This window comes from Aristolochia californica, unplaced genomic scaffold, assembly GCF_029961685.1.
Source record: "Aristolochia californica isolate CCGP_79_NKW_82.1479 unplaced genomic scaffold, dmAriCali1.0.hap1 SCAF_10, whole genome shotgun sequence".
Taxonomy (NCBI): domain Eukaryota; kingdom Viridiplantae; phylum Streptophyta; class Magnoliopsida; order Piperales; family Aristolochiaceae; genus Aristolochia; species Aristolochia californica.
This window is the reverse complement of record NW_027181771.1, coordinates 2,789,794-2,803,437: the sequence shown is the minus strand read 5'-3', so window position 1 is coordinate 2,803,437 and position 13,644 is coordinate 2,789,794. Positions and strand designations below refer to the sequence as shown.

The window sequence follows — 13,644 nt, the reverse complement described above, 5'->3', positions numbered from 1 at the left end:
CAACTGTGCTGGCCAACAATTGTGTCGTAAAAATTATCATATTTAGGACCACTAGCATGTAGCAGTCAAACATCCCTCAAGGCCTCATGCTGCTGTTGCGTAATGACTTCATCCACAACTAAAGGATGATAGAGTATGATCTCCTGTCCAAGACACTCCATATCCTGTAATGAACACAATAAATGAAATTGTACCCCTCCGCATGGTAAAAGAATTTATTACATAAATCATAGATCCTTGACATATTTGCATCTTGTGAATCCTTTTGTCTAAGGAATTCAGAATCCCTTTGACAGTTTTGTTAAAAACCACTTGAAACTTGGGATTCTATGACTGTATAATTGTCTGTTTACCATTCCCCAGTGATGGGATGAGGAGGCTTCTCAGTGAGAAATTTTAATTTCTTTATGCACCCAAAGAAAATCTTAACAGCATGGGACAGCAGGACATGGTTTTTCCTGTTCAATTTGTCCAAGGTAATTTGGGTTATTGAATCCTTCTGATCTACCTCTGCTGTTTTAACTCCAGCTTTGATGGCCATGGTATACCATTCGAGAGACAAACTATGCCAAGTTCTGAAAAAGAAAACTCATTTACTTGGAAGAAACAAATCACATTTACTTTACCATGCACAATTCGGCAACTCAGCAAATAAAGCCAGAGAACTAGTCTGCACAGGTGTTAAAAATGCCCACTAACACCAGACACTGTTCCACAACTCAGCAAATAAAACCAGAGAACTAGTCTGCTCAGGTGTCAAAAAAGCCTTCTAACACCAAATGAGTCAGAAACCAAGGACAATAAACGTCTGATGGGTACCAAGAAAAACCAATAACTCAAATCAGACGAGTTAACTTTATATGAATTCTGCGCAGGTACAAAAACAGATAAGCAGGCAGGCAATGGAAATAACCATCTCAGGTGCGTCTTTACATGGAGGGCTGGCAGGCAATGATTAACATTCATGTTTGAGATAGGTAGGCACCTAAACCATCGCCCTGAGGCAATGGAATGGACACATGACAAACCTGTGACGTTGCAGTAAGAGATTTATTGAGGATTCCTTGGCTGTAGAGCTATATGAAGGAAAAAGGAAGAAAAAATAAGAGAGAAGAGCCCTATAATGCAAGCTTAATTGCTCGCCTGGAGCTCTATTACCATGTAGAATTGAAAAACGGAGATTTTGAGAAACTGCAGCAACTCAAGGAGAGAGCAGCTGCACATAATTTCATTAATCAACTGTAATAGAGCTGAAATTCCCTAATAGGCATTAGTGCAACTTACAACCTAGCAAAAGGTCACCAATGCCCTTCCAAGAGAAAGAAGCCACTGTTAAGTAAAGAGACAAAGTTGCTCCTAATTGACGAAAATAGAAAAATAACCACGCTTAAACCAGAAATTATAACAACCACACTTCTCTTGACACGAGTAGAAGGATGTAAGGAGAGGGGCATCTGACTGGACTTTCTCTTACTTGATTTTTCTCTTCCTTTATTTTTACCTTGCTTTTAGCAATTTCTTGTCCTTTACTTGCTCCATCTTTATACTAAGATAACCTTAATGACACAACTACCCACTTATATAATGACTAAATTAACGACCTTTTACCAGGTTAGATAAGAAGGAAGCGGCATATGATCTCATTTGGGAGGACGACTGTACACTCTCGGGAAAGGTAAGACAGAATTTTAATCTTGTCAGTATTTTTCTATTCATTTTACTACTAAGTGGTCTTATACATGGTAGATACAATTTGTTTGCAGTCTTTCTATTTGCCTGGATCTGTTGATGTGTATGACAAGCAAATGGAGCAGTGGAATGAAAAGCCTCCACTACTTTACCTCTGGAGCCGTCCTGACTGGACCGCTAAGCATCGTATCATTGCGGGGCAGCAGGGCCACACATCTAAGGTTGTGGAACAGCGATGTTTTGAAAATGGCCTTCTTAATCCCATGGTTTGTGATCTTGCTAACCCAAGTGATGATCAAGCTGACCAGCTTGTAGAAGCAATTGATGTGAACCCTGAAAATAAAGATCCTCTGTCCAAACTGATAACTGAAATGAATTTACATAAAAAGTACAAATCTGCTAGTCCTGAGTACAGTAAGGATTCAATGAAGAGACATTGGGAAAGGACGAAAGAAATGGAACAAAGGGATGAGAGGCACAGATACCATGGAAGTCCGAAAGAGGAGCAGAGGATTGAGGAGAGCAGAAACAAAGAAAACCTGAAGGAGATGGAAAAGAGAGATGAGAAGAGTGGATACCTTGAAAGCCTGAAGGAGAGGAAGCAGAGAGGTGAAAAGAGGTCTCTAGAAAACCTCAAACATCAAGAAAAGAGAGATGAGAAGAAACTGAAGGTAGCAGGTATGGTAAGTGCCAGCGGAGTACCGCTAATGACTGGTTCCCAGTCCAACAGATCAGATTCTGCAAGCTTATCTGATGGTGGTGGCCACCCTGATGTGTGGGAGGAAAGGACAGTTGGTGATGAGCGCTCAGGTCAGTCTCATGGTCTTCCAGCTTCTGTTTCAGAGTTGGGTCACCAAACTGATCATGATAATCTTGATGAGATCACAAGGAGGTATTCTGAGCCTCAGGAAGGTGCATTTACTGGAGGGAGTGTGGCCTCTCAGTCATATCGATGGCCTGGTATTGGTAGCGTCCATTTAGATAAACATGGTGATCCCCTTTCAAATGTTGGGACCCAAAACATTGGTACTCTCAATCGGATGTCTTATATGGAGATTGAAGAGAGGCAGAGGAGGGAGCATGATATACGAATGCAGCTGCGGATGTATGGGCAGCAGAGCTTTGACGATTTGTCCCAGAGGAGACACCATATGTTGGGTCAGGAAGCTGGTTTGGAGAATGCCACTCCTCTGCCTCTACCCTATGGTCACTCAAATTTGCCAGCCGAGTTTTCAAGATTGGGTCCTTCAGGCCTTCAGAGCTATCCCATGCATCTAGCTGAGAACTACTTGCCGGCCCCTGACTCTATCATGCGGGAGCAAAGGCCACGGTTTAGCAGAAACAACATCTTTAACGCCCATGGTGCTCAGGTTGGATATCTGGCTGATGAGTTGCATTTTGTCCCAGGTCCAAGGCATCCTTTCCCCCCACACCATGGCTCTCCTGGTTGGATCAATGACTGATACTAGCTCGCATTCTCGAAGGGGTCTGTGGAATGTCATCTTTTGAATCTAAAAAAATTTGAAGAATATGTATCGGAATGGTCATAGTTTGATCTGCATTTTAGTTTAAACTAATGTAACAATGTTTCTAATGGGTTTGACTGGACAATATACTCATTAGTTTAAGATAACATTGTCCAAAAAAAAAAAAAAATCGAAGCAACATTTCCTAATATTCTTGATTCTCGATAAGCTTTTTCCCCATTTTACACATCCTTTTTCAATAATTACTATTCAAATAAGAAAAAAAAAATAGGTTTAAATTGTTACATGAGAAGTCACTTTGCTATGTCGAGGTCCATGCTGTGCAGATCTCTAATTGCGTCCGAGCAGAAGTAGATTTGGACCTTGGACAAAACAAATTCTGTATCCGATTGGCGCTAAAAGAATGTGTTCTTCTATGAAACAAGTTTCAGTTAGAAGAGCTGAATTCTACCTCTTCCGTTTGTCTTGGAATTACTTGGGAAGACTAAGCATTTCTTCCAGGTTTGATTCTTGAGTTTTCATCTATGCTAGATATATGTCCGACGTTCTGCTTCCAGAAATTATGATTCTTTCATGAAATTTATGAGGAAAAGTTTTTAGAGTTTTTCCTACCCTATGAAAGCTATTGGTTTGAGGTGTTTTACAGCCTTGTCTCTATGCTTCATACAACCTTATTTTTTCTTATAAACGTGTGGTTGTTGATAATATTATCCTTTCCTTTTTACCAAATTTGTCTGGAAAATATTAATGAATACAGTGGTATGGAAGACGATATGGAGCATAATCTATTTGTGTATGACATTGATGATATGGACCCAATGCAAACAGTTCTTATTTTGGATGTGACTTTTTGTTGTTTTATTTTTTATATCTAGGATGTTGGTAGTGCAGGAGATTGCTTTAGACGACAGTTGTATATTCAAGGAAAAGAAATTTGGTAAAAGGGCCAAATCTTCCAGACAAATAAGATTTAAACCTATGATGGGTTTTTCCACAACTGATACTGGTATATATTTCCCTACGGATTGGAAGAATGATACAGATGTTTATAAAAGCCTCTTTACTTGGAGAGTAACACTTTCTTAACAGGAGCTAATCCTGCACACATGAGAGCATATAAGCGAGGAAGAACAGAAATGATGAAGAGAATTCGTGCTCATCTCGAGTGAGTGACAGTTCCTCCAGATTTGATAAGGCCTAATGCACGCCCAGCTTTCCAACATTTAGCGCCAATCCTGACAATAGGAGAACAGGAGTAAGAAATTTGGGATCCTCAATGCAAGGACTTGGAAAAATTACTTCAACATCTACAAGAGAAGAAAAATTAATGAAAGCTTCAGAAAGTGGCTGAGTTGAGGAACGGCTAACCTATTAGGAAGATAAAATGCCATTCTGCTCTCATCTCTTTTGGAAGTTTAGAAGTTTGATTGAGGCCGCGTAGACACCAAAGAAGAGAAAGCAGAAGAAAAAGAGTACTGCAACAGCAATCCCTGTCATATCTGAGTTGATACCAAGATTCTTGTCAATAAATTCCCTGACGGATCCTGTAAAGCCTAATCCCTGTATTTGTGATTCTACATCTCCCAGTTGTGAGCCTATAATGCCTTGAAGAGTCCAAGACACTGGGCAAATATAGTAAAACCAGATCCACCATCCAGGAATTTTCTGAGAATAGTGCATATAAACCAAGTCAGAAAATTCTTACAGGCAAGTACCCCCCCACAAGCAGAGGTTGGAGTTAGATAATCTAGTTAAATTACAATCAATCGATGTAAAGGGGTGCATATCTGATTTGCTTACAGGTTTCGGTATAAGAAAGCCTGAGAGAAGATTCCACAAGGAGTAGAAGGCGGAAGAAACAACAGCAGCCAATTGCTGAGAAGGTGTTAGACCCACAGCCATCATCCCATAGAATGCAAAGTAAGTGAATGTCAGGAACATGAACAGAAGGTACAGAAGAAACTTTCCTGCAAAAGCAAATAAGCAGATAAGATCAGCATGACAGAAATATTTGTATTACTTATGAGCAACTTTTATAGTGGGTTATAAAATAAGACCAGCTATATGATTTATCTTTAATAAAGGTGTAATCCTAATTCTCATTTTTGCCTCTTCCACTTGGGCCTTGATCTTCCTTCTGGGACCTGCTTTGGTTTTTGTTTCGTCTGTTTGTTTTGTTCTTGTATCATTTCGTCCCAGGAGTTTCTTAATGGAATCCTAATTCTCATAGTTATGAGAAAAAAGAAGGTCAATCTAGATAAAGCAAAGCACGACATATTGAGGTTTTAAAGTTTACCTGCCGTCCATTCAAAATGGATCATGGAGTATGTGATGATACCATATATAATTGTTTGTGTAGCAATGTATGGAATCTCCACAAGTCCCTGTTGAAGAGAAGAATAAATATCTTTCTCTTATGTAGCAACTACACTAAAAAAGTACAGAATGTCAAATGCTCTAACCTGAGCTGCAGCATATGGAAAAGGAGAGTACATTCCTGTTGCCTTCTCTCTGTAGAAAACTGTCCTCTCAATTGAAATTACTGGTTGTATTGAAGTGGAATTGTTTACACCAAGAAACAGGCAGGCAGCATAAAGAGCACCCATCACATTAAACAAATCTTGGGTAGTTTTCCTGCAAAACATCAGAACATGCTATCTCAACCCTGGTGTTTTGCTTCTCAAACACGGAGCGTGCCAATGAAACCACAAAAATGAAAGATCAACTTACCTTTTTAGACCGATACCCCAAAATATAGAGCCCAGTATTAAGGCGCTGAGTGTAGTGAAGAATAGGCGGACAACATTGTAGAGAGGACTTCTCCAATAAACTAGATTTTGTTTCCAAAGGCAAACTTTAAATTGGGTTAAACTGCTTTGTGAATACTTGGTAGCGAACTTCAGGGGCTCTGAACCAGGAAGAGGGACACTTAACTCTTGAATAAGTTTTTCTACCTCTCTAAACAAATAAAAAGGATATTGAGTGAGTATGCTGAACACTAAGGCATTAGATTATGATAAAGAGCCATTATACTTATGCTATTTGCCCATCACCTGAATGCATTTGAATTTCTGTATATGCTTGAAAAGTCTTCACCAATCTTCTCTTCAGCTGCTTGAGTTGTCACCTCAAGCATCCAAGTTGCTGGATTGTAGCCCTCACGAATAGGAGGAACTCCTTCAATTCCCTGTGAAAGTACATTGGATTTTTAGTAAATGCTGATGCTCACTACTAGAATAACAAACTATTGGGGAGTCCTGAGTTAAATTGATTAGCTGAAGTTCTATAATAAAATCTTGGCAACTGCATCTATGTCTGCCTATCTTATAGGTTCAGGACTACAGCAATCAAATGCACTGTGAAGTAAACAAATATAGAATATAACAATGACTTCAAAAACATTTCTATATCTTTTTTAATAATGTTAAATACATTTTTAATCTTATAACAATATTAAACAGATTTTTTTTAACTTCCGATATCTAAAGAATATTTTTTGTTGGAAGACATCCCGAAGTGGCACACATGTAAATACGTCTCCCACATCAAGAGATGGCAAAGGAGGTAATTAAGTGACCTTTTTCATAAGGATGGCACAAGGGTGTAAGTAAGGAAGAAGATGTATGTCTACTTATGTTTTTTCTTTTACATAGCTTGTAACTAAGGGCATTGTACTCATTATGAACTTCCTTCTACAACTATAAATTGAAGCTCAAGGCATGGGTTAGAGCATCAAGTCTCCCCTCTTCTCTCTCAAATTTGTCCCTAGACTTTTCTTTTCTCCCAAGCTCTATGTCTCCATGTCGTCCCTCTCTTTTCTTCTCTGTTCTCCTTCCTCTTCTTTCTTCTCTTCTTCTTACTCTTCTTCTTCCTCTCCTCTCTCATCACCTTGATGGAGGACTTGTCGGGAGATCCTAAATCAAACATTTTCCTTTGGATTTTCTTGAAAATGAAATCTGCTACTCCACTAACTATAGATATGATTCATAAGAGATAATCTCTATAAAGAAAGATAAGAGAATACCTGGAAATAGTTAATCATAGTTTGTGAGTGCATGCCAAGGGAACCTCCATAAACTACTCTGCCCCCTCTTTTCATCAGAAGAAGCTACAATAACGGCCAAAAATCATACAAGATGCAAACTGAAAACGTTCTCAAATGTATCTAATTTGGCGTGCCAAGGAGGTCTAAAGAAGAGAATTATGCTACAAACCTCATCAAAGGCTTCAAAGATTTCAATGCTTGGCTGATGTATTGTACAGACAACGGTTCTCCCTGTGTCAACAGTATTCCTTACAGTTCTCATTACAATTGCAGCAGCACGAGCATCTAGACCAGATGTTGGTTCATCCATGAAAATTATTGAAGGATTTGCAACAAGCTCCACTGCAATAGTGAGGCGTTTCCTCTGTTCTGTTGATAAGCCTGTTTGCCCAGGCAAACCAACCAAAGCATTTCTCAAAGAGTCAAGTTCAACAAGAGTCATCACTTCTTCAACAAATGCCTGTAGTAAACTTGCATAATTAGCATTCCCATAACATCTAAGATTAAAAGGAAAAGGGAAAGAGAGAGAATTTGGCACTAACAAGTCGCTGCTCCTTTGAGACTTCTTTGGGAAGACGTAAAGATGACGAGAACAAGAGAGACTCTCCAACTGTCACTTGAGGAGAATGGATATCATTTTGTTCAACATATCCCGAAATTCGGGCGAACGTCTCTTGCACTTTTGGATATCCAGATATCCTAATGTCACCTTCTATATAACCACCAGTTTTCCGACCAGCCAGCACATCCATCAGAGTGGTTTTTCCTGCTCCACTTGAACCAACCAACGCAGTAAGGACACCAGGTCTGAAAACACCACTCACGTTTGATAGCAGCTGCAGCCTCTTTTCTGAGACACCACTCAGCTTCATTTCCTAAGGAGTGAGATCAAAGGCGTTAGTCAGTTAAATAGAGGATGCCATAATGTTTAACAAACAGACTTCCACTGTTTGAAATATGAAATTTGGATATGTACCTTTGGCATGTCAACAAAATAATTGACATTATGGAATGTCATAGACAATGGTTGAAAAGGAAGAATCATTCCCCGTGAAGTGTTCTTCTCTAATCCTGATGTCCGACTTGTTGCTGCAGTTGTCACAGAACTGTTAGCAGTCTTAATTTTTTCCAGCGCGATTTTGAGGAAATGCCTGTGAAAACCACAAACTTAATAAAAATATATAGCCATCACAGTAACAGTACCTCTGCTTGCTGAAGTGGCTTGATTTTCATCATCATTGGAAGTCTCTTCAGTTAGCACAGCTTGAGCCTTTCCAAGAGCTGTAAAATCATATACAAGACATTCGTTAGAAAATTGACTGTGGATATTGTATTGGTTTAGAAAAAAGGACACACTGGATCATACGTTTAAGGTAGCTCAACGCAAGCATCACCAGGACGTTGAAAAGAAGGCAATACCCTGACAAAACACCTACACCAATCCAATACCAGTTGTCATTGGTAGGAAGGCTGTGCGAGTGAAGGACATTCTGTCCCACCGTCTGGGGTCCATAGGCAGATTTCTGTGAAGAGTAAAGAGAATTAAATTTTTGTTTAAAGGTGGAGGGAATCGTAAACTGAGTCATATATGGACAGAAATAGTACATAACACGAAAAGTTGAATCACTTGCTCACCTGTGACCATCTCGTGGCACTAAACTCGTTGACTGAAATTGCACGTTGGCCATACTGCAACGGCGATATCCAAAACGCCCAAACCCAACCAGGCTTTATCGTATCTGAGATGCCAATAGAGCCATTTCAAAAAACAGAACAAGAGAATCATCACGGATTCATAACGTGACGATCATTAATATACTAGTTGACTAACTAACCTTTAGGTAGGATAAATCCACCCAAGAGAAAGACAATTAGTAACGAAGAAGAGGCAAATGTATTGGCTATAGTCGTGTCTCGTGCAAGAGCTGCCAATGCCCGAAAGAGACCTATTGCCATTTGGTGTAATACAAATAGTGCAAACATGAAGCGGAAAAACCTACATTGAAGAACCAATTTTGATAAGGTATCCACACTCATACACACAAACAGAGAAAGAGAGAGAGAGAGAGAGACCTTCCAGGATGAGGGGCAAATCCAACTGTGTAGTATACAACACAGGACCAAACAACAGCTTCAGTGAAGGAGAAAGGTATCCGCAAAATCCAACTGGGAATACAATATGCCCAAGCTGGATGGAATGAGTTATCTCTCTGCTTATAAAAAACCGGAAGTCGAGATATCAAAATGGGTAACTCAGAAAATCCATTAAACATCATGTGGATGAGCCCGAAAAACAAACAGGACAGATAAAGGTTGCCATTCTCCTCATCCATTGGGTGATTCTTTGTCTTCAGAAACATTGTGCTGGTCACGATTCCAACGAATGCAACCTACAATGATTCCAAAACAGACAAAATTCCAGTAAAATCAGTTATTCATAAAACAAAAAATAATGAAACCAGACAAGAATCTAGTTTGTCCAGACTTGGAATGTTCTGAAAATATAGAGGAAGCTGTGCCGGGTCATTAATAACCACTCCCGCCAAAAGCACGTTTTAAATAGCTCCCACTTTCGCACAGCGTACTTCGTATTAGCAAGAGCATACGGGTGAGAACTTTCTTTGTCGAAGGGGACAGAAAGATTGGACTTTATATCTTGTCCATATATGGACTTCTTATATGCTTCTGCAATTTCTGGAACCGTAAGATATGCATGTTCTTTTGATCGATCAGACCAATATTGAGCTTGATCCTTTTTTGATGTAACCTGAAAATATATTTCATGTCAGAACAGTAAAAGCAACCACCAAAAAAGTAATCAGTTGGGTCGTCAGTAGTAAACATTTACCTCTTGGAGGAAATCTGCAACGCCCTTACGCGGAGGGAGGAAGAAGCCCAAGGACTCGAAGAACTCTACCACATGCTCCCGAGGGCCCTGATATATAATATGCCCTTCGGATAACAGTATTAGATCATCAAAAAGATCAAAAGTCTCAGGTGCAGGCTGCAAAAGAGACATTAAGACAGTAGCCTCCATTTGGTGCACAAAATTTTTGATGCACTTGACCACTTGATATGTCGTGGAGCTATCGAGTCCAGTGGAAATTTCATCCATGAAGAGAGTTTTTCTGGGTCCAACAATCATTTCACCCGTTGTGACTCGCTTTCTCTGACCGCCTGAGATGCCTCTCATCATCTCATTGCCAACAATTGTATCGGCGCAAATGTCAAGACCAAGAACTCTCAAGGTATAGTCCGTTGCAAGACTATGCTTTCTGCCACCCACTGAGGATGCCTGTGCAAACAATAATAATAATCGGAAGAAGGAAAAGAAAAAAAAAACATTATCTCCATAGATCTAATGAGAAGCAAGCAGTATAGAAGAGAACTAGACAACAACCTTCATATATGCATCAATTGTTGAACTCGGTCGTATCTTCTTTTCCTTCTCCAGATTCGCCAGATCTTTCAGAAACCCTGCAATAATATCAGTTAAGAAATCCATTATTTAGCAATCACGAGAAGCGAAAACGAAAAACGAAGATAAGTTGATCAATGAAGCGTTTTAGAGAACATGATTATAAAAGAGAAATCAAACCTGCATAGCTATCACTTGTGCCCTGAAATCTTGCTGCATAATCAAATGTTTCGCGAACAGTAAGCTCGCCAATATGATTGTCTGTCTGGCTAACGTATGCCGAAGTCCTTGGTAGAAAAAACTCATCCAACAGATGCCCGTTATATGAAACTTTCCCGGTTTTCTGAAAAGAGCGATCAGTAAACATAAACTGTAAACACACAGCCTCTAATGCTAATTTTATTCATCAAATGCATTTATGGATTTTTTTTAGTCAAGAGTAGGGAAACTTTGACAGCTTTCTCTGTGAGAGAGGCGCGATACGGCTTGGAAGAAAATTATTTGTAAATAACTTCTTTTTGAAAAAAATTAGTAAAGAAGCTGGGACTGTTAATGGAGATGATTTTTGTTATCATGTGCCATAAGCACTCTTGAGTGGTTTAATCACTTGATAATGATAGAGAAACAAAATTATAATGGAGTTTTTCTTGTCTTTGTTCTATGCAGTAATAGAGAAATGATAAAATGAGAAATGTTTTCACATTTAAGCTGCTGTCGAGATTCCCTGCTAAGACACGAAGCAAGGTTGATTTCCCAGAAGCCGGAGGTCCCAAAAGCAATGTCATCCTGTATCACAAACACCATGAACAGGACTTTATAATGTTTTTCTTCACTGAGTTTGTAAAGGCTTGCAAGTTGAACACAAGAAAAAGAAAAGATTTTTTTTTAAAAAAAGGACGTTCGTACCTTCCCGGTTTGACATATCCGCTGATATTATTTAATATGGTGAGAGAATGTTTCTGAGGAGTCAGAAATAGAGAACGACAACCCTGAAGAAGAGATGAACATTTAAATTATACATCAAGTTACTGTTACACAGCAAGACCGATCTGCTAGACATGATCTCTAAGAGCATCGATGGTGCCCTACCTCAAAGACATCAAGTATGTAATTGACAAGAGTGGGCAATGCTCTGTTCCCCACATGCACATTTGCAGAGACATTCAAACCCTCGAATCTCACTTCCACCTTCGGAATTGGCAAACCTACACTGCACACAGATAAGCAACCAATGCTTTGGTTTAGTGTAAAGCGGGACACTAAGGAAAGGAAGATCTAACTGTATTCTATTTTCCTTACCTATCAAGTCGTTCTTTGACACCGGCCAATAAATTGTAATTATCTTGCTCGGTTGTTGCGAAGGCCTTGTTAACAAGAAGCTCCCGGCCGGTCTTATCGAGCTTCCTGACGTCGATAGTCTCCTTCAGAATTGCATAGTTTTTGCGCTTCTGAGTCGGCAATCTCTCTAATGCTTCCCAGAGAGACTGTTCCCCTTCTTCTTCTTCTTTTATTGGTTCTGAACATTGCTTCCGAGATGGCAACTTCTGTACTGCTGCCCTCACCAACTCTTCCTCATCTTCTTTTACTGATTCAGCATTTGAAGGCCGTCCGAAGTGATCGCTTTGGCTCTCCATGTGTATTTCGAAAAATTCACTTCCATTAGATGCGGCTGCCATGAACACAGCCTATCTCCTTCTCTTTGGATTCTTCTTTTCCCAACTTACTTTTCTGGACAACAGAAAGAATAAAAGCCAGTTTAATGCAAACTCAAAATTCACAGAAATGAAAAGAGAGAAAACTAAAATCTTCTAGTTCTCTTCAATCCATGGCTTCCTCATACTGCTCTGAATACACTAGATAATGATCAAAATGCACATTACAGACAAGTTATTTGCCTTAAATTCAACATTACGAAGTGAAGCCAAGAAACAAATAAGAAAACACTACAAGACGCAGAAAATCCCTGCAGTGAAAAGGCAAAAGAAACGCATCGATTAAGAATGACCTTCACTACCTACTTTTCCATTTTAGAAGTCTTTTTTTTTTAACAGATTCGGTTCTCAATTTCCCTTTCCCCAGTCAAATCTAGCACGATCTAGTGGAGATAATATAACCAAGAAGCGATTCTCAAGGAAGCTGACGAGTCGGCGTCTCTCAGACGTAGAAGAGAAAGAAACGAAGAAAGAGGTAAACAGAGAGAGAAAGGACTCACCAGAATCTATAATCGGAAACTGCGTAACCCAGGAAATGCCTACTCATGCAGCTGCTATATAGAGACTCGGGTGGAGAGGGAAGGCGAAACTCGTGGAGACTCTCCAGCGGAGAGCGTCTTCCCCACCCAAGCTATCAATAAAAAACCTTCTCAATCAGGAAATCAGCACGTGCCAAAGGGCACGATATTTTCCAGAGAAATTGCCAACCTTCATTAATAACCACATTGATCTTCAGCCTCATTAAGAATCTATTTCAGGAGTCTTAACGAATTGGTTGCAACAGACGCGCCCATTGAACAGCGAGCGGAGGCGCGGAAATCAGGTGCCCTCCTTTATTTCTATTTTCGTGCGGCTATCGACGCACTAGAGTCCCATACAGAAATAGGATTCCAGTTAACGTCGATTTGTCAGTCTGGTTGGGTGTTATGTCACCAGTTTGTTTAAACGGAAAAGCAACTAACAAATTGAAAATAAGAGAATCTCTATTTTCAAAATGACGGACGTATCCCGTCTTCTTCCTTTACAAACCGCCCGGCTCTTGCTAAGCAAGTGAAACAGATTTAACGAAAAATAAGGAAAAAGTGATGCGCGAGAGAGGATTCATCAGCTACTCAACGAGAAATACCAAAGAAGCTCGGACGGAACAGTCGTTCTGTGCAAAGTAATCCGATTACGAAAGAAATTAACTATGTGCAACACAGAGAGAAACTCGAGATTGCAGATGAGAGCAGACAGCTGAAATCAATCAAACAGAACAGAAAACTATACGCATTTCTGTTTGTATCACACAAA

General features: G+C 39.7%; 2 protein-coding genes across 3 annotated transcripts in view; one reads left to right on the top strand and one right to left on the bottom strand.

Annotated features, from left to right (window-relative positions):
- Positions 1-3,355, top strand: part of LOC137933928 (protein ENHANCED DOWNY MILDEW 2-like) — a 42,727-nt gene extending 39,372 nt beyond the window's left edge. For both annotated transcript variants that reach the window (XM_068778056.1, XM_068778065.1), the window contains exons 18-19: positions 1,612-1,675; positions 1,764-3,355. In XM_068778056.1, coding sequence (XP_068634157.1) covers positions 1,612-1,675; positions 1,764-3,152 — 1,453 coding nt within the window. In that variant the 3' untranslated portion in view covers positions 3,153-3,355. The remainder of the gene's footprint in view (positions 1-1,611; positions 1,676-1,763) is intronic.
- Positions 3,356-4,294: 939 nt separating this feature from the next.
- Positions 4,295-12,315, bottom strand: LOC137940329 (ABC transporter G family member 31). The gene is made up of 24 exons (XM_068785337.1): positions 11,939-12,315; positions 11,729-11,849; positions 11,546-11,628; positions 11,341-11,425; positions 10,820-10,982; positions 10,622-10,698; positions 10,070-10,516; positions 9,707-9,988; positions 9,295-9,611; positions 9,057-9,217; positions 8,857-8,960; positions 8,588-8,744; positions 8,414-8,502; positions 8,198-8,338; positions 7,764-8,096; positions 7,391-7,681; positions 7,201-7,284; positions 6,230-6,363; positions 5,907-6,134; positions 5,639-5,810; positions 5,473-5,560; positions 4,977-5,143; positions 4,545-4,841; positions 4,295-4,411 (listed from the first exon to the last, which is right to left on the bottom strand). Exons 1-23 carry the CDS (start codon positions 12,313-12,315, stop codon positions 4,575-4,577), a joined length of 4,368 nt encoding a protein of 1,455 aa, XP_068641438.1. The 3' UTR covers positions 4,295-4,411; positions 4,545-4,574.
- Positions 12,316-13,644: the final 1,329 nt, after the last annotated feature.

Excerpts from the sequence above, each read along its gene's own strand:
- LOC137940329 (XM_068785337.1), bottom strand. The coding sequence starts at position 12,315 with ATGGCAGCCGCATCTAATGGAAGTGAATTTTTCGAAATACACATGGAG. Across the intron at positions 10,517-10,621 it reads CAATTGATGCATATATGAAG|GCATCCTCAGTGGGTGGCAG; the intron begins GTTGTTGTCTAG and ends TTGTTTGCACAG. Across the intron at positions 8,097-8,197 it reads ATTTTGTTGACATGCCAAAG|GAAATGAAGCTGAGTGGTGT; the intron begins GTACATATCCAA and ends CTCACTCCTTAG.